Genomic DNA, 20,758 nt, shown 5'->3' with positions numbered 1-20,758 from the left:
TCAGTGACTGGCAAAACTCAAAGGGTTATTGAGGTTTGGGCTGGAGAAGAACTCAAGCATTTAGAATAATCTTACCTTGATCCATGGGGGTGCCTCATATGGCAGAAGAGTGGAATTTGGTGGTTTGAGGGTTTTTAATCTTGATTTTCACTTGATCTTAATTCCTTCCCTGGACTGGAATGTGAATACCTCATTTTAAGATTGTATGTTGATTTAGGCTAAACATTTTCAGAGCCACTTAAGCCACTAAAGTTAATGGGAATTTGGCATCCAAGTCCTACAGGCAGCTTTGAAAAACTGAGCCTTAATCTCACTTTATTTGACTCATATAAGCTATCTTTTGAGAGCAGCCACTGAACTCAGTTCTCCAATGATACCTGTTTTTATAATGTGACTTTCAATCTGGAGCACCCCAGAGTGCCTTTTCAAAGGGCTCACTTCAGCCACCTCTCGGGTGGAACATGAAAGCTGTTTAACAGTGCACAGCAATGCTGCACAACAATGTAGGACAAGTTGTGAAAAAGAAAAGCATGTGTGACTGGAACAGTGGAAGGAATTTAATTAAGCATGTAAATTTCCCAGTTAGAATCTAGCCAGGACCCCAGTGACTCATTCAGAAAGTGCCATGGGATATTTGATGACCATGAGTATTCAAGACCTTGATTCTACTGTTCATCATACAGCAGTGCAGCACAGTGCCCCCAGACTGGTGCTAGCACCTTTGGCTAGTTAGTAATGCAGAGAAAAGAATGTGACCTACTGAATCATCAAACCACGTACCACACCACCAAGTTAGTCTCCTGACAACTGCTGACCCGTCCCTATTTAGCTTGGTGCAATATGACCTGGTCCTGACACTTTAGTCAGGCACGTAACTCTCTAAGTGCGTCTTAGTATATTTTGTTCATTTGTTTTTTACCTGTATGGGAGTTTGAAGCCAGTGTTCTTTGCTCTCAGCCATTTTTTCTGGTTTTTCCCAAATGCTTGGTGCAATATGACCTGGTCCTGGCACAAGGTAGAATGGCTGCTGACGTTTTGCTGGTGCTTAATAGATTTTGAATGTTTTTTTTCCCTCTCCCACTTGATTCACACCAATTTCCTGCCTAGTTACCAGCAAATTCCAGAAAGGTTACTTCTCTTTTCATTATTCATACTCATTTAATTCTCATTCTCATTTTTGAGAATAGCTCATAATGACTGTCATGGACCTTCTCCCAATCAGGCAACGCATCTCTCAGTCTGAAGACTGCCACCACAAAGCACACATCCACCTCTCCTCTCCACATGTATCTCTGCTTCCCACTGCCCCCTGCCTACTTTCAGTCTGCCCACCCTACTCTCCTTCCTCTCTATGCCCAGCGTGGCCACCACCCCACTCTCTGACTCCCTACTAGTCTTTCTCCCTTTGGTCTCCAGCAGCCGAATACTTCTCGTTGTGACCTACCCTGTCATGCTGGTACTCTTTACCCTGTGATCATCCACAGGTAACCCCCTGTCATCCCTCTCAGCTGCTGCGGATAGCTGCTCCATTCCTGAATTGCCATGGTCAAAAGCCAGAAATGATGGGCTGAGTGTACTTTCATTCTTCCCGCCCCCATGTTAATATGTGAACTGCTTTTCCATGACATGACATTCACTCATCCTGTCTGCTAATTAAAGCCGGTTAGGGTGATGTGATGCAAATTTATCCCATGTTCTTTATATTTCAAAGCACTCAATGAACCAGACTCTGATCTCTTCCTGTCCTATTTTGCTCCGCTTTGTGTTTTGTTCTTCAGTTATAAAGTGCTCCTGAGAAAGGAAATTCGGTGGATCCCATGAGGCTAATTCATGTGATCAAAATGAAATGATTTCTGTGTTCCCACAGAAAAGCCGGGCTGTCAGGCATGGCGGCAGCGTTTCTGCTTTGAGCCAGACCTTTTCTGTTTCGAAGGGTGATATTAACTTCCGAGCGCTGCTGGGCCTGAGGAGTTAAAGCAGATGTTCCATGGTTCCTGATGATAAATGTAATTTTATTGTATGGGAGGGCAAGGTAGGGCAAAGAACAACCAACCCAGCATTCGGAAGTGAAATAAGTGGTGGGAATGGGGCATCAGGCAACTGGCACATGAAAGCTCAAGGGTTTCTCAAAGCCACTTTCTGTAAATGGAATCCAAAGAGGCTTTCTGCAGACAGGAGTGATTCCACAGAATGTGGGTTGTGGTGTAATGAAGTTTGAGAACCGCTGTATAATGAAGAGCTATCTCCTACACTCTGTATACAGCATTAGAAAGTAAAAGTATACAGTAAAATTCCTGTATCCATCATTTGGGGAAGGAGGTGGGAAATGAGGTGAGTGAGTGGGAAACATGTCCAGCTAATCTGTGTGTTGTAACCATTTCCATAAACAGTAATTGAGGGGTTCTCTGATGAAGACCCATGGGTGGGTTTGAGCACATAGGAAATTGAATATCTCTGTGGTGTGGATAAATAGGTACCAATAAAGAGGTACCAATACAGTTCCAAAGGAGATAGGGGAGGGACACTTTGTGGAGGACTTTGTGATAGATTAATTGGAAGCATATGGAAAAATAAAACACAATGTTTTGACATTGTCAAAGAAAATCGTAGTAGCTTGAAATGGGTTTTTAATAAATCTGAATAGCACAGAACTTCCTGTGATAACTGCTTGGTCAAAATAGGAGCAGCAATATGAAGAACTAACGATGTGGGCTGCAATTAGTTTTTTAAGGCAAACACTGCTTCCTTGTGGTCCTTTTGTGCTAATGGAGCTGCCTGAGAGATGGAACTGGCACGTTGCATTCCCTATGCCAATGTCTCCTAAGCAGCATGCTCAGGGAAGGTAGAGAGGTTTTTTTTTCAGCAACCCCTGGGTTTTTCATGCAGAGACTTGGAAACAAAACCTTGGTTCAGATTTACTTGGCAGTCTAACAATGATATTTCTGATTCAGGAAAGCTCTTGCGCATACCAACTCATACTGTCTTCGGCCGTCTGGTTATTGATTCACAACGAGCCCTTATCTAAATGTGGGCGTGTGCATGTATGTCGTGCAGCTGCTACTGCAAACATCCAATTTTCTTTAGTCAGGCACGATCACACTTCTTGGGAGTGTTAACTCTCTAAGTGCGTCTCAGTATATTTTGTTCATTTGTTTTTTACCTGTATGGGAGTTTGGAGCCAGTGTTCTTTGCTCTCAGCCATCTTTTGTGTTTTTTTCCCAAATGCTTGGGCACTGTACTTGCACTTTTCTTATTTTAATAGTACTCTCTCACCTGGTCTACACTACATGGTTAGGTTGACACAAGGCAGCTTATGTCGACCTAGCTGTCTATGTGTCTTCACTTAAATTTGGCTCCCGTCGATGTAAGTGTCCTGCTACGCCGACTTAATAACACCTGAGCGGCAGACAGCCAGGGTTGATGTAGTTAGGTCGGTGCAGTGATAGTGTAGATGCTGTGTTACTTACGTCATGTTACTGGCCTCCAGGAGCTGTCCCACAATCCTCCACACTGACCACACTGGTTACTGTTGTGAACTCTGCTGCCTAGACTGCAAGCTGCCCCACCCCTTTAAAGCCCAAGAGTTGTTGACATTCCTTTTCCTGGTTGCCCACTTGGTGAGCACACCTGGCAACTCTCCGTTGTTGAGTTTAACTGCCCAGTTGTCAATGCCGGCTACATGCTGCAGACACGCTCCCGCCTGGAGTAGGCAGGAGATATTGAATTGCCTGTGGGGAGAAGAGGCTGTGCAGGAGCAGCGCTGACTCAGCCTTGGACACGTGGATATCTGTGAGCAGATTGCTTGGGGCATGCAGGAGAAGAGCTACACTAGGGACCAGCAGCAGTGCTGCGTGAAAGCCAAGGAGCTGTGGCAGGCAAACCAGAAGGCCAGGGAGGCCAACAATCGATCTGGTGCTGAGCTGCAGACCTGCTGCTTTTACAAAGAGCTACAAGCCAACCTCAGCGGAGACCCCATTACCAACCCCAGCACCACTGTGGATACTTCCAAGAAGCCCGAGTCAGAGGCCCTTTTTGTGAACAGTGAGGAGGAGGAGGAGGAGGAATATGGGGCACAGGTGACATGGGGATCCGGCTGTGCAGCGACCCAGGACATGTTTTTGACTCTACCGCCGTCCAGCCAGTCGAGCACAGACGAGTCCAAGGAACCTCTGGTGAGTATGCAGTTTGCTTTGAAATTACAGGGATGGAACCTCCAAAGTAGCAGGACATATCTGTTGATTTACTCTTTTTTTTTTTTTTAAACTTGTGCTTGAAGAGGTAGTGCAACTACCAAGGGAGGTAGAGTTCCCAGCTGCTTTTCATTCTCCTCCAGAGTTTAGGCAGAGGGAGGCCACACAGAGTTGTTTGTTTATGTGCACCGAGATGTCCCGTGAATACTCTGTAGAGATCTCGATGAACCTTTCATGGAGGTTCTCTGCAATCCTCTGCCGAAGGTTTCTGGGGAGGGCTGCCTTATTTCTTCCACCTTGGCAGGACACTTTCCCATGCCACTCAGCAGGCACCATTGCAGTACCCAGGCGAGCAGCAGCTGTGCGCTCTCTGCCTCCGTTACCCTCGGGAGTGAGATACCAGCTAAAATCACTACTGCCTGTGGAAAATGGTGCCAGTATTGAGTTCCATTGCCCTGTACAGCTATAGTCATGGCTGTGAGCTATTCCCCCACCTCTCCACGGGCCATACTCACCAGGCAAGTGGTGTGACTGGTCCCAAGGAGAAGTGAGAATGTAGTGCTTACAACTTTTGGGGATCAATGGGAGTGTGGCAGTATCCTAAGTTTCGATTTCCATTGGGAATACACTGGACAATGATACCTCTTTGTTGTATTTACAGCTGCTGGTATTGTGGCCTTCAGGGGCTCCCCTTCCACACCCATGGAATGACTGAGCCAGATAAGGAGGAGAAGGAAGAGGACTTCAGATGATATGTTCCAGGAAATGCTGCAAGCCTGTGCTGCTTCAGAGAACCAGATCAGGGCCTGGAGGATCACCCTTACAAACAGCCTGGAGAGGAGAAAGGCCCAGGAATCCCAGCAGGAAAAGGAGAGGAAGATGCACCAGGATATAGTGGGGCTTCTCAGTAAGCAAACAGAGAAGCTGCAGACTCTGGTAGATCTGCGGGTCCAACAATCTGGTGCTCGCCTCCCTCTGTAGCCCATAGAGAACTCAATATCGGGACCTCCTTACACCATCCCCCACAACATTCCACATGGCATCAGGGGTCGCTGCACTATTCCTACCACTCCATGCTGGGGGACATTAAAGACAACCACAGCTTTACATACGCTGACCTGTGAAAGCCCTGGTTGGTGTATGTGTACCTGAAATGGAAATGACTGTTCTTTCCCCTTCATAGGTTCTGTTCCCCTTCATAGGTTCTGCTCCCTTAATTTATTAAGCTTTAAATGCTTTTTTTTTTGAAGTGCCTCGTTCATGTTATGGAATAAAATTCTATTTTGTTTGGATAAAGAGTCATTTCTATTAATTCACAACGTTTGGTGCTGGGCAGGTTTGACATGCTCCAGTTTCCTGTTACTTCTTTTTGTCACAGAACCGTAACATCATTCACAAACAATAGGTGCATTGACAGTGTTATATTCCTACATACACAGCAATCACTACAAGAATGCTACTGGGCTGCAAAAGAGCAAGGCTGCAGAGACACACTACAGCCAGATACGCTGCTCAGGCTCACTATTATAATGTTCTTTCAAAGCCTGTCTGAGCCATCTAGCTCCGTGTTGAGCTCTTCTAATAGCCCTTGTATCTGGCTGTTCAAATTCAGCAGACAGTCGCTCCACCTCTGCTCTCCATCCCAGCAGAAACTTTGCCCCGTTTGCTTCACAGATATGCTGCAGGACACAGCAGGCAGCTATAACCATTGGCAACTTTTTCTCTCTGAGGTCCAATCTCATAAGAAAACAATGCCAGTGACACTTCAAATAACCAAAGGCACGTTCAATTGTCATTCGGCACCTGCTGAGCCTGTAGTTGAAGCGCTCCTTGCTGCTGTCGAGATGGCTGGTGCATGGCTTCATGAGCCAGGGGAGCAAGGGACTGACTGGGTCTCCCAGGATCACTATTACCATTTCAATGTACACAACGGTAAGCCGCCGGTCAAGAAAGAAAAGTCCCTGCTTGCCAGCTTTCTGCACAGTCCTGTGTTCTAAGATGCATGCGCCATGCACCTTCCCTGACCAGCCCACACTGATGTCAGTAAAGCATCCAAAGTGATCCACCAGCAAGTGCATAACCATACAAAAGTAGCCCTTTCTACTGATGTACTATGTCGCAAGGTGGGCTGCTGCTTAAATAGGGATATGCAGGCCAGCTATCTCCCAATCACAGTTCAGAAAGCCTATTGCTGCAAAACCATCCACTATGTCCTGCACATTGCCCGGAGTCACAGTCCTGTGTAGCAGGAGGTGATTACTGGCCCTGCGCACTTGCATGACAATGGCGCCTGCGGTGAATTTCCCAACTCCAAATTGATTCCTGCCTAACTGGTAGCAAACTGACATTGCTCATTTCCACAGTGCAATCACCTCTTGCTCCCCTCTCATTTTGGGGTCCCTGCACCGGAGGGCTGGGGAAAGCTCCGCACACAGATCCAGGAATATGGCCTTGTGCATCTGAAAGTTCTGCAGCCTGCTCGTCATCCCAAACCTGCATTACGATGTAATCCCACCAGTCAGTGCTTGTTTCTCAGGCTCAGAACTGGCGCGTCACCTTCTCTAGCTGCTCCGTGATCACCACCAACAACCTTGAATTGTTTCTTTCTATGTCCCACAGCAATCTTGCCTCCAAGGAAGCGTCATGCAGCTCTGCCAACACTGCAGGATTGTGTGCCCTGTGCTTCCAGTGTTCATGACAATAGTGCAGAGTTGTGCAGGCGCCATGCTTCTGCTAGAGATGGCTGACAGGGAGGAAGGCCGCACAGGTTTGAGGGGATTTTTGAAAAGAAGATGCAAAATATTATAGGCTGCAGTACAAGTGATGGGATGGAGAACACTGCATTGTGGGAAGTTGCCCCCATGCTCCTAGCTGCCCCTGCAAAACAAGGCATTGCAAAAACTTCCTAACACACCAGGCACGGAACAGTGGTGAGTTGCACGGTGGGACACCTATTGACATGCACGGCATGCTGCACTGATACAAGCACTCCTGGTGAGGACGCGCACTGCTGCTACAGGTAGCATAGTGTGCACATGCACAAGCGATGTAATCACTGCAGTTGCTGTATGCCAACATAACTTAGGTCAACATAATTTTGTAGTGTAAACATAGCCTCAGAGAAGTAAAAATTCAAAGCATTGGAACATAAACTGGAGCTAGATGATGTACGTTTCTTAAAGAGGTGTAATTTTCACCTGTGTATAATGCATATTTATAGCTTGAAATTGATGTCAGCCATGAAAAGCAATGGAGCTGGACTGGAAGAAGTAATTAGGCATAAAACCCCAAATGATGGACAACCTGTAGCAAAACAGGCAGTGACAAGAAGAGAGAGCAAGGTAGCCTGGGACACTGGGCATTCTCGACTGGGGAGTTTCTACTGAAACTTACTCACTAGTAGGCAACTGATAAATACTAGACACTAGAAAGAAGTTCTGAATTTAGAAGGCTTCCAAACCGCAGGCAATGATGGTAGGTAGCTAATTATTTTGTCCTTCTTGATCTCTGTTGTTTTTCTTCTGCTTAAATATATGTAGCCATTCTAAGAGGTGAATATATCTTATTCCCCATAGCACCCATTGGTTGTCACTGGAAATTAATGATTAGCATAACTAATGGATGTATTTTTGGTTTCTTTGTATCCTACATGGTGAGAAATGAAGAATTAGAGAAGAATTAGGTTCACATACCTGATTGGCAAGCAGAGGGCCATGCCGCAGTCGTTCTTTAAATGATTCTGCACAGAGATGTTTTTGATTGTGGTGTTTTTTATTGTAAGCTCTGTGTTTGGTTCAGATCAGCTTGGCCTTCTCTGTGAAGACTGGAAATCATGGGTATCTCTAGGACCTCAGAATCGGAGACAGGTTAAATGTCCCTTTAGCAACAACTAGAAATAAAGAAATTCCAGCTAGCTAGCTATTTACCTGGCGTCTTATGAGTTTCTGTAAGGGATCAACAGTGCTCTGGAGACCTTTACCTGAAGTGTTAAGGGAAGGCAACCCTCATTCCAATAATGACTAATGTGCAATGTTGCAAATCCTATAGTAAATCAGAGTGCGGAAAATTCCTTTTCCAGACCTTTGCTTTGATCTGATGGTTTATCAGGCTATCTCATCATCAAAATAAACAGCGGTTCAGACAGTGCAACACCTATGGGCCTCATCCTAAGCACCCGGCATTCTCAGCAACACCAGCACCTCTCAGGATCAGACTCTTTGTATGTAATTAGTTGGGGCTTGATGGAGGCACAGGGATATACAGAGTATGGATGGCAGAATATCTTCAGCCCACCTGATCCTGGCACCTGCTAGGCAGGCACCAGACACTTTGTGGGGTGCACTGTTTGGCGTTGGGTCTCATCGTGGAAGAAGGCTATAGGCAGCCTGCACCATTGTGCAAGAACTTCTGGGGACCCAATGGATGAATCAAGCCTTCGGTATAAAACTGACGTCACCCACAGGATGAAGTAATTCGCGGACCTCATGTCTGGGGAAGCACTATTCCAAGAATCCACAAGTATAAGTGTTCTCTGACTTTGTCACATAATTCTGTAAAATGGCAGTGAGAAGCAGAACATGGGATTGGAGGACCTCTTTGTAACAGGTAATGGTAAAGAGCTCTCTCTCACACACACAGTGAGTTCCACATAAATGGCATGAATGCAGTGGCAGTATTTTTTAAATGAACAGAGTATTATTCCCAAAAATGACTTTTAGGCACTTGCCAGCAGGAGGCAGGCTTGCTTGACACGTCCTTCTGAGGAACCAGATCCATCCGTCTCATTTGAAAACCATACTGTTATGTGAACATTACAAGAAGAAATAACAATTTATATTGCAATGTCAACATTATTAAATACTATAGTTATATTTCCACTTAGTAAGCTGACCTGCCCGAAGAAAGCAATGAAATCACCACAGCAGAGACAGTTTTCCACTCATACTAAGTGATAAAACCATTGTTCCTAGCTATCTATATCTTATCCCACAGTGTTCTTGTATGCACAAAACCAGGGGTAAGAGCAGAGGACTAGAAGGTCACAACTCCTGAGTTCTCTTCGCAGGTCTGTGCTCACTTAGTCAGAGAGGCACCAACTCACTGTATAAGCTTTTTGTGGAAAATTCATTTTCATTTAGAACAAAAAGTCAAACTTTCTCACAGAACAGAAATTCCAGTTGGGAAACTGACAGGTTTCAGTCTGATAGTGTCAACACATTAGAATAGCACATTATATATATGTGTGTTAATATTTTATATAGGAAATCAGGTGAGCACATCAAAACAGAACATTTCAACATTATGAAAATGGAACGAAAAAGTTGAAACAGTTAGTTTCAACTTTTTCCCATTGAACAGCTCATCAGAATCAACATGTTCCCACAAAACATTTTGGTTTCAACAGAACTGCATTTTCTAATAGAAAACCATTCCATCAGAAGTTGTTTGACCCATTCTAACCTTGGGAAAATCACTTAAGCGCTGTGAAAGGGGAATAATACTTGCCTATCTTAGCAGAGAGCTTTGAGAGCCTATAAGAAAGGAGCTATATGTATATTTATATATATGCATTATCAGGTAACTTTAACATCCATTTCAGTACACAGTCTATGTCTAAAATTCAGACTCAATGTGATGTCATTAAAGACAGTTTATTAGAACAAGAAACCAGTAAGTTTTAATGGGCATTAAATGGGAAATCATAAGTGTCAAATGATAGTAAAGAGACAGGTTCACTGAATTGCTGCAAAACTGTTGTAGGGCAGAGGAACACTTGAAGTGGAGTTTCCACTAAATGAGCTGATAGTTACATGCTCTTGCCTGTTTGAGCAAGTGCTTGTGCAATATCTGAAGTTTCCCTGGACTCTTGACATACAGATGTTTACCAGATGTCAGAATGCGTGGCAGTTTGGGATGCAGTGATGGTTCAATTTTACTGCTAGCTTGGCCAGTTCCAAAGGGGGCAGATGTTGCTTTGTAGTAATCTCTTTCAGATTGACAGCACCTTCATTTTCCTCCAGCCCCTGGATGCCATTTTATATTAAACTTCATGTCAGCACTAGACAACTCAGGCATATTTCAACAGAGCTTCATTAATCCAAGTGTAAGTGGAATAACCTCTCCTATCATATAACATAAGATTGCAGAAACCATAAAGAATGTGAGGTATTTGGACCCAAAAATGCAATTACTCTTTCAGAGAGATTATATCCTGTGTGTAAGGAATCTTATATAGATTTAAGGCCAGATCCTGATCCCAAGCGTAAATCCAAGAGCAACTTGATTGAAGCCAGTTAACTTCAACAGTGTCACCAACACCATGCATTCCATCTGCTCCACAACGTTCAGTGTCCCTCTCTGTGAATGCCCCCAAATCATTCTCTCTAGGGAGGGTGCCCTATAGGAGTCAAGAAGTCTCCAAGTCTCCCATCATCTCCTCTCCATTCTTTGGTAGTTTTGCTACTAGAGCCTTTCCTGGCCAAGGCTGTGACTGGGACTCCTTGTGACTGTTATTTTCCCACTAGGGAGGGGCTCAATGAGAAATATAATACAATTCAGGACTGCACTACAGTTTCTGCCTAATTTCTGTAGGGTTGATAGGAGAGGGGGAGGGGCAGCATTGTCCTGGGCCTCCACCACCATGACCATTGTCTCCCAACCTAGATCTGGTCTTGATCCCCTCCACAAGGATCCCGACTCCCTCCTGGGGATTCTTCTGCCAGGTTCCAGGAAGGGGAAATGGGGCCATACAGCTTTTCTGTCCATGTGGGTCAAAGGAGATCAGTGCATAGAGGAGCCGGCAAGAATGATCTAGGCCCCTAACATTGCGTGTGATGTTTTCCTGTTCCATGAGACTGCATCACAAGAGCAGGGAGCTCACAAAAAATACTTCCCCTTGTCACAAAAACACTTAAAAGATAAGTGGCAGAGCACAAGACAATTATCCCACCAGCCAATGTTTAAAGCTTGCATTTTTCACAAGAATTGTATTGAGTCTTTGCTGACATCTAGCCGATGAAGTGGGTTTTAGCTCACGAAAGCTTATGGCCAAATAAATTTGTTAGTTTCTAAGGTGCCACAAGTACTCCTTGTTCTTTTTGCCCATATTGAGAGTGTTAGTTAAATGCAAATGCAGGACAACACAATACAAAAAACATGCAGGGCACTAAAAAGGTGGTGCTGCTTGTCTTTGACTAAAAAACAAAACAAAAAAAACGGAACATTTTTTTGGTTTTCAAAACTGAAAAAAACAAAACATTTCATAAACTGACAATGAAGATGTTTTTCTTCCTTTCTCATCTTCCCCCCCCCCATTTCTCTTCCCCTTTTTTGCTACTGAAAAGGAGGGGGGAAGGGTGTGGAGGGGGGACTGAAAACCAATTTTTGTGGTTTTTTTCCCCATGGAAAAAAAAATCTGAAAAATAAAAAAAATGCAGAAAAGTTTCATTTTTGAATAGAAGACCTGTATCATAAAAAAGTTTTAAACAGATACATTTTGACCAGCTCTACATTATATTGCATGTAAAAAAAAACCCACAAAAACAAAATAAAAACCTGACCTTAATCCTATCCTGTGACTGAGCTATCAAGCACTTAAAAATAACACATAGTGACGTGGACCGGAATTGTTTCAGTATTCTGTACTGCTATATGCAGAAATGGCAACTCTACTTAGAGTGAAATGTCCTCCTATAGTGACATTGACCTGTGAGGAAATGTCGTCTCTCCACAGGCTTTGTCTACATTGCAAGCTAGTGGTGAAAGTCTTGCTCATGTGCGCATACCAGATTGTTTCCATTAATGTATGGAGTATTTGCTGGGGATTTTCATGTAATGAGATCTGAAGTGTCATATGCCATAACTTCTACAAATTTTGTAGGAAGTGCCATGATCCGTCTAGTCCCATGTCAAATAGCGGCTAGTACCAGATTTATCAAAGGAAAATATAACCACCACTCCATAATTCATAACTTTTTAATAACATACCAATAGAGAACCTTCTTTCTAACCCCAGGTAATTAGTGCTTTGCTTCTGTTCTCAAAGATGGAGGTTTATATCCTTGATGCATTCTTAGCATAGGTAGTGAAAGGTTCATGAAATTATTTCCTAACATTAATTTATCATTGTGCAACAGGCGAGCAGGTACTACTTGTGCAGTATGTCTTTGATGGTGGAGGGGGTGAAGAAGTCTAAAGAGAGGTGGGAAAAATCCCAAAAAGAAACAGGAAGCCAATTAATAGAACACAGACATTTCTGAAATCCAAATGCTCCATCTAAAATAACCCTGGGACAGGTCTAGTTTAGTCCTTAAGGCACCATATTTTGGTTTCTGCTGTAATAAAAAAATCCTTCAGCTGTTCCTTGTCACTACACACCATCAGCAGTAAGAGGTGGCTAAGCAGCTCTGCACTTCACACTGTGACTTCCTCAGCTTCAATATGGCACCACGAGACAGAGAAGATATTTGTAAAAAATCGGGCCAGATGTTGATAAGAGATTGCCTATTTTGGAGATTCTTTTTGATAAAAATTTGGAGTCTTTTTGGAGACCAATGTACAGAAATGACTAAGAAATGAAGATGGGTTAGTGGAGCAAGAGAGAGAGATTGAACCACATAGCCCTACAATGAGAAGAAATCATTGCATACATTTAATAAACAAAAAAGAAAACACAGGGACTAAGGAAACAATATCAGCATCCCAACAGGTCCCACAAAACCCTTTGGAAGTCATGTTAGCTGCAGGTGATCCATTTGTATCTTTCGGGTAAATGGTCCAGTAACTCAATGTGAAGTTTATGTAATTACAACCAAAGTTACGGTAATTACTAAATATAATGGAAAACTCACCAGACCATTGTCTTCATGGGTCCGTGAGGATAGGACCTGTGCAGTCACTATGGAATTAAACTATTTGGCCATTACAGTTCATCTGAAGTGTGTGTTCATCTTTGGTGTTTGCTTTCATTACCATGGAAGGCTCATTAAGAACAGCCATACTAGGTCAGACCATGTAGCCCAGTATCCTGTCTTCCAACAATGGCCAATGCCAGATGCTTCAAAGGGAATGAACAGGACAGGGCAATCATTAAGGTGTTATTTCAGAAGCCTCTCTCATCTCAAGTGCGCTAAGCCTCACAATCCAAAATATCAATTAAAACATGACAGCACAAGTGAAACTACTGCAATGAGAGAAAGTCTTCTACTAAAACCACCAGAGGCCACCCAGTTGGATCAGGAGGCTTTTAACAAACAAACATGAAACATCTTTAAACCCCACATTTAGAATAAGAGAAAAGGATGGAATCCATCAAAATACTATTCACTGATGGCCACTGCGCCATGATAAAAGGAGCATCAGCCATGCGGGGTGTGAACCAGGGCAGTAAGCATGGATTGTGCCTACTGTAAAAACTCAGCCTTCTTCTAGGCACCTGCTAAAGAAGGAAACAGTCACCTCACAATGGATGACCGCATCATTTGTCAATCAATTGACTGGACCTATGATATTGGTACTTGAATTCAGTTTATTTATCCCAAGTCAACCTCACCTCTGAGTTTCTGTTTTTTGTAGGATAAAAGTTATGATCCTTTGGGCAAAGTCTAATAGTCACCATGCAAACCACCTCCTCGTGGCGAAATTCGGTTGTGCCTTCTGAATTGTTTGATTGGCAGGATGTTTTCTATATTTACTGAACAAAATCAATAAAAGTGTTTTAAAAAACAAAATATTTACTTAAAATTCCTGTTTGGATTGGGGGAATAGCTGTTATTACTAAAATGTTGGCCTGGCTTACCCAGTACAGTGCTTGAGAATGGTATTTCTCAATAAGAGTAGAAGAGGCACAGTCTGAAAAGCTGAAGCCTCACATTGACTGGCTGAAGCCTCACATTGACTGAAGCCTCACATTAACAATGTCACAGGGTGCAGAGAACAGGGATGTGTGGCCAAGACGCTAGTGTTAAAATTTTGCCATCAAATTGAAGGGAGGTTTCGTTCCATTTCGTTGCCTTTGGCAGAATTCATTGCGTCTCTGGACTCTATGAGATCATCCCTAGCAGAGAATAAAGACTTGCCTCCGGGGCTTGTGAAAATATTTCGGAAGAGCAAATTTTCTTTTTTTTGTAACAAACCAGCTTGTGCCAAAAGGCAGATTTTTTTTAAATGGGTTTTCAGGGTCGGATACCTCAGATCCATCTATAATGTTTTCTTGTACACGTGTGCACCCTTAAATACTGTGCTACACTATCAGTAACGTCAATAAAGTTTTCAGGGAATGAAACAAACATTTCTGGACAATGCACTTAACATGAAAAAGGCTCTGCAAGGTTTTTCTTCATTATGAGAAAGTGGTTTTATTTAAACAGAGAAACAAGTGAAAAAACACTTTCTGTAAGCATATACGCACATCATATATAGGGTTTATTAAAGCCCAATGGGGAAATTTTTGTCAAAGCCTCTTGGTAATATAATTGCCAGTGCAAAGCAATCTAGATCTTATCAAACGGATGTTGCATTTGCTTGTTATCATATAAATCAAACAAAGAAACAAATGTAACATCAATGCCTGCTCAGTAATATTTCAGCTAGTGTCAAAGCCTCTGCTCTCCTGTTCTTAAACAGATATATAAAAAGAGGTGCAGAAGAGTGAGAGGCTGCCATCTGTGAACTCCGGCATATTTCACTCTAAGGGACAAAAATATGAACCAGGTGATGCATTACTTAACAATTCATATTCCAGCAGATCATCACAAGTCTATAGGAGAAGGTACAGTATCACAATTGCACTGAGAAGCCTCAGTGAATCTAGAGATTGTTGTTAGACCTCAATCATATAGGTTTGGGAATTCATGAAGCTAGAACATTCAGTGCAGATGATGAAAACATGTATGAAATACAAATGAAAATGGAAACAATATTACTCTACAGGCTTTGGGTCAAATTTTCAGCCTACCCTTCACCAGAGACTGTTTAGTCCATATACTCATCTAAGCACCCACAGCTAAGGTATTTTGACTGAGATTTTTCAGAGCTGCTTAAAGGAACTGGATGCCCAATTCCCATTAGAATTAATAAAAATGAGGTGTCCAAACCTGGGAAACATTTCTGCTTTAGGCTGTCAGTGACCTTCTTAATGAATGGGTGCAAAACTGTAGGTCAGAATCCTTTGTATCCTCTATAAAGTGAAACCTGGATATAGAAAATGTCATTTATAATGAAATGGAATAAAATTCTCAATCTTTTCAGTGCATCACAATTTGCAAAGCTGCAGTTTCAGTTATATTGAACTTCCACTTATAAATGATGCTCTGTAAAAGACTAAATAGGAACTCAAGAAGAAGATTCCTTAGAGTTGTGCTAAATAGGTGTTAGCATGGGTTGAGCCGAGACCTCCCTATTTTAAACTCAAAGATCTCCCAAATTGTGTACTATGTTTTTCCATTAGTTTTGTCCCACATAGGTTTGGTTTTTATGACATTTAGTGCAATGAACTTGTCAATCAGCATCTTTCCCAAGTATTCACACTAGTTCAGAGTTATATTTCTTCTAGGATGTCCACAGGCAACTCTTAAAGAGCCATCCATGAACTCCCCTCCTGTTACCTTTATGGCTCAAAAGATCAATCCTTGCGTGATGGAGCTGTGTAAATTTTTCCAGCAGTGCCTTTGTGTCAATCAAAGAAGAAATTCAAGAAAAGAAGCCATGAGGTAAATCTAGCCCTCCTTTTGCCATCTTTTACCTTCTTGAGATGGTCTGCGTTGCTCTCTCAAAGGACAGTTTCCAATCACCAACAGTTAGTTTTAAAAGTCTGCAAGTCTGGCCCTACGGGACCTTACAATCAAGCATGCAGGGAGGACGCATTTCAGGGAAGCATCAGCCCAATCACTTGGGATTGGGATTTATGTGGGGGCAGGCGGGCAAAATGGAGTCTGAGAAGAGGGCATGTCCCTCAGCTTCAGTCAGTGATTCGTTTGGGATAAAGGTAACCTGAATGTTGTGTTCACACAGGCCACTCATTGCCTGGAAGGACTGTTTAGTACACTGGGGCAACATTCTTCTAGCAGGTTGGTTTTGTTCATCATCAGAGGTCAGATTCCCAGCTAGGCACAGGGTTGTAGGAAGGGGGCAAAGGCAACTGTCCACTCCCCTGATGGTGGAACTAGCTCTAGGATCAGGGGAGTGGACAGTTTCCTTCACCCCCTTCCCAGCTCTGCTGTAGTGCCTACACCCAATGAGAGGAGAGGGCACAACAGTGATGGAGCTGAGGGACCAGGATCTTCCCTCAGGCCTAGAATAGGAAACTGGGAAAGGCAGGACTCCTGGGCTCTGTTCTGCTGCTGCGTGACCTTGGGCAAGTTGGAAGTAGAGCTGGGAATAAAGCCCAGGAGTGGATAACCTAAATGATGTGCCTCAGTTTCCCCATCAGTAAAATGGGGATGTTAACACTTACCTGCCTCATTGTGAAAAATCCCATGGCTGGATGCCACTGCATGTGTCCAACACAAGATGAAAGTCATTGTGTGAACCAGAAAAATGTGCCTCTCCCATTGCTCTCCAGCTTCCCCTGAGATAGGCCTCAGGCGGCTATTTACACTGAAGTGTATAACAATAGAGGATTCTCTTTCTCGGTTGTAAATTGGAGCAGAGGAGTGTTTTGTAGTTCTCTAATTCTCAGAAAACTCAGTAACACCTGCTCATACATTCAGTTGAAAATGGCGCTGAAGAAACCATCTGGCACAGCTCAAGCCCTCTTGCTTTGACTGGTTTAGGAGATTATTTCCTACATAACTTGGTAGCTTGGCTATAGATACAGGAAAAGTAGGAGGAGATCGTGCATACTTCCACGATAAAAAGCCACATTTTAGCCCTGCTGTTAGAGAGCAAAATCCTACTGAGGTCAGTGGAATCATACCAGCATTGAACGTAAACAGGAGAGATGGTGGAGATTTTTTTTCATTAAATTATTTGAGTTTTCATTTTTGTCAAAAATGTTCTTTGATTTTTTGAGGTTTTTAATAAACAAACTAAAAATTTTAATTTCACTATTTTGCCCAAAAAACATGAGAAAATTGGACACTTTTTGCAGAAAAGTCCATTTTGTCAAAAAAAAGCCATTTTCCTTTACAAAAATGGTTCACTGGCAAATTTTCCAACCATGTGTTGTTAACCAGCAATGCAAGTGCAGCCTGGCCTGATCCAGCTCACTGGTGGTAGCAGATCTCCTGAGTTCACTGTGTTCTTGGGCTGATGTTAACGCCGACCATACAGCCACAATTAATGAGCATCATGTGCCTGATGAGATGGGTATAAACTGGAGGCATTCGCTTAGCTGAATCTGTCACTGTAAAATGAAAGTCCCTCTGAAATCCCAGTTGCAGACTCGATGTTGAACCAGCACTGAAGTACATATTTTAATAGGCTCCTCACCAGCAGGGTTCTTCCCCCAATAATATCAAAAACATTGTGATGTAAAAGGCACAGAAATAGCAGCTGGTGTGTTTGCAATAGAAAATCCTGTTGGTAAAGGAAAAGTGCTGCTTAGGTTGATTCTGCAAGGTGCTGCAAGGTTCATTGCCTAGATAAGTGATATACTTTCTGAGGCATTCAACTAACCATGCCTCTTCCCCTCTTTTTTAAATACACAGTGCCTCTTTCCATGCTCCCTCCCTAGGCTCAGGATATCATATCATATCTCCTAGAACTGGAAGGGACCTTGAAAGGTCATTGAGTCCAGCCCCCTGCCTTCACTAGCAGGACCAAGTACTGATTTTGCCCCAGATCCTTAAGTGGCCCCCTCAAGGATTGAACTCACAACCCTGGGTTTAGCAGGCCAATGCTCAAACCACTGAGCTATCCTTTGATCCGTCCCAGTTTCTGCACTAGATTGTCTTCCTCTATTCCAAGAGGGCTTTGAACTCTGCATGTAGCTGGACAACCCAGGACAATCATTTTTAGACTTCTTCTAGTTGGCTGTAGGTTGGGCGGGGTGGGGACAACATAATTTTTTCCTAACTTTTAAATATTGTTAGTGATGAGCTTGTGGAAAATCAGGTACCTGGGAGCTAGGGGAGGAGCTCTCTCACACCCAGAGCAGAGCCACTTGTTCCCAGAACTTACACCAACAAAATGCAGAGTCAAATTAGCAGAGCTGAAAGAACAATTGAGAGAGAACAATATGTTCTGTGCTGGAAGGAGTTTGTGTGTGGTTTCCTGCTTCCATATAGTCCTCAAGGCTTCTATGTATGGCATGCCCATCTCAGCACCCTTTTCGTGCTGCCTTCAAGTTGTTCCTCTGTTAAACTCTTCTGTTAAAAATGGCTCTTTTAAGTGTGCTTTATGGGACAGATTTTCAAAAGTGCTCAGCATTGTCCTGACAGTGTGTAATAAAAAAAACTGCCATTGACTTCACTGGAAGCAGACTTAGGGCAATGTTAAGTGCTTTAAAAAATCCTACTCTAAATCGCCAAATGTTTAAATACGGTTAGAGCTACTGATAAATGTTACAAATATAGACCTCTCAGTATTTTGATAATACTTCTGTATGAGTAGGATAGCCTTGCATTGGGCTATTCCCATTAATCCCTATTCCTGAAAGAGAGAGGAATGTGGACAATAATTTCTTTAGATGAGAATCTGTATACTTGATTGGTGGCCTTGAAAGCTTAAGAATTTTGAGAGGAAAAACTATATTGAGCCAATTAAATCAAGAACTTCCGCATGTGGGAATGAGAAATGGAAATATAGAATGGAAGAAAAGACATTTAGAAAATATCTTCCATTGTTGTAGCAATGTCAGTGACAGGATATTAGAGAGAAAAGGTGGGTGAGTCATATCTTTTATGGGACCAACTTCTGTTGGTGAAAGATACAAGAGAAAACTTGGTCCAGTAAAAGATATGACCTCACCTATCTTTGATCTCTATTTAGAAAATATGTCATATTCCATTATGGGCCTGATCTAAAGCCCATTGAAATCAATAGGAGTCTTTCAATGGTCTTTAGATTAGTCCCTATATTCAAATCTGTCTGAAGCAAATCCCTAGTAGGTGTCATTGGGTAATTATCCCTGATGACATTGCACTTGTAATATGGCTTATAGTGGTCTGATCTTCAGTTGGTGTGACTCAGCATTGCCCCATTGACTCAGTGGGATTTAATGTGTACAGTGTAGGCTTTATAGTCCCATGCAAAAAAGAATATATGGAGTCAGCCCATTATATTGCATTATTAGGGTGACAGCAAGGTTGGGCTAACTGTGTTTATCTTTGAAAGCACAAGTCTTATAAGAATTACCTGATCTTCAAATAAAATGTCAGGCAGTCCTCCCACAGGCAAAATTCCCATTGTAGTTAATGGCCGTTTTACTTGAGTAAAGACTGGGAATTGGGCTATCAATGGATAAATATTCTGGGACGGTATCTGATCTGACAGCCACAGGGTTTGAATCATGGGTAACTCCATTAACTTCAGTGGAATTATTCCAGATTTATAGCGACATGAACAAAATCAGAATCCAGGCTTTTATATGCAGCATACATTTTTTGTCTATTTAAACTAGAACACTTACCTGAAAAAATGTACGTATAAAATCACAATAAATGAAACGATATTGCTCCCCTAACTTTGACTAAATCTTTAGGTACTGTATTGAATACTATTCCTGGTTCTTGAAAAATGCAACTTACGTCTGTGAAAGGGTCAAAAGAATGGCTTACTCACAAAGTAAGTAAACTTTCTGGCTATACTCTTCCATAGTCTATTAAATGTGTCAAAGTGGAGGTATATCAATTTATAGCCGCTGAAAATCTGGCTCAGTAAAGTTGCAAAAGGTTATGGAGCCGCTCGTGATCTAAAAATCATTAACGAGATGCTTTAAATCTCCACAGAGCAATTAAGAGTCTTTCCCCAATAGCTATTTTATTATCTTTTATTTATGAAATAAAAAGGTATAATTAAGCTTACAATATGTTTTAGAAATTCTCCTTGTGAAATATGTTCTGAGTGTGATTTTCTTTTGTTCTTCCAGCGTTAAAACAAAAATGCCTTACAAACATCTGTAAATCTGTCTAAAGCACTGAGGGAATTTACTGCAAATGAGAAGAGTTCTGGCAGTCTTTAGTAGTCTTTTTCCATTTAACAAGAATTGATGGCTATCTATGTTAGTTACAAATATTTGTATCAACCAGCTATTTTCTAGAGATTGTTTTTCCTCCAAAGGATTGTATATATGATGTATAAAACCAGGTGAACTTCAAACAATAAATTTAACTGTAATGAAATATTTTAAAAAGATTTTTAAACTGTGCTTTATAAAAGATATCAATAAAGTCTGTTAATGTACGCAGATTGTTAGTTTTGTCCAAAATTACATTAAAGAGATCATAATAAATATGAAATAATTTTAAATCAGACTAAAAGACGCCTAAGAGGTGACACTTGTTTACTATTTCATGAACTTAAACATTTTCAGATCGTTCACTGTTCCAAATCCAGAGATCGCCCTTATTCCATGCTTTAAACTGATGAGCCATGTGAGCAGGAGAATACAACCACTGCATCTTCTTCTA

At 42.3% G+C, this 20,758-nt stretch overlaps 1 protein-coding gene across 1 annotated transcript in view; it reads left to right on the top strand.

Moving 5' to 3' along the window:
• Nucleotides 1-20,261, top strand: part of HHLA1 (HERV-H LTR-associating 1) — a 36,159-nt gene extending 15,898 nt beyond the window's left edge. The window contains exons 13-15 of the mRNA XM_026659642.1: nt 15,742-15,898; nt 19,831-19,913; nt 20,218-20,261. Of these exons, the coding sequence (XP_026515427.1) occupies nt 15,742-15,898; nt 19,831-19,913; nt 20,218-20,261 (284 nt within the window). The remainder of the gene's footprint in view (nt 1-15,741; nt 15,899-19,830; nt 19,914-20,217) is intronic.
• Nucleotides 20,262-20,758: the final 497 nt, after the last annotated feature.

This window comes from Terrapene carolina, unplaced genomic scaffold, assembly GCF_002925995.2.
Source record: "Terrapene carolina triunguis isolate 2854851 unplaced genomic scaffold, T_m_triunguis-2.0 Scaffold58, whole genome shotgun sequence".
Lineage (NCBI taxonomy): Eukaryota > Metazoa > Chordata > Testudines > Emydidae > Terrapene > Terrapene triunguis.
The sequence above is the reverse complement of the archived record's forward strand: the minus strand, read 5'-3'. Positions and strand labels throughout refer to the sequence as shown.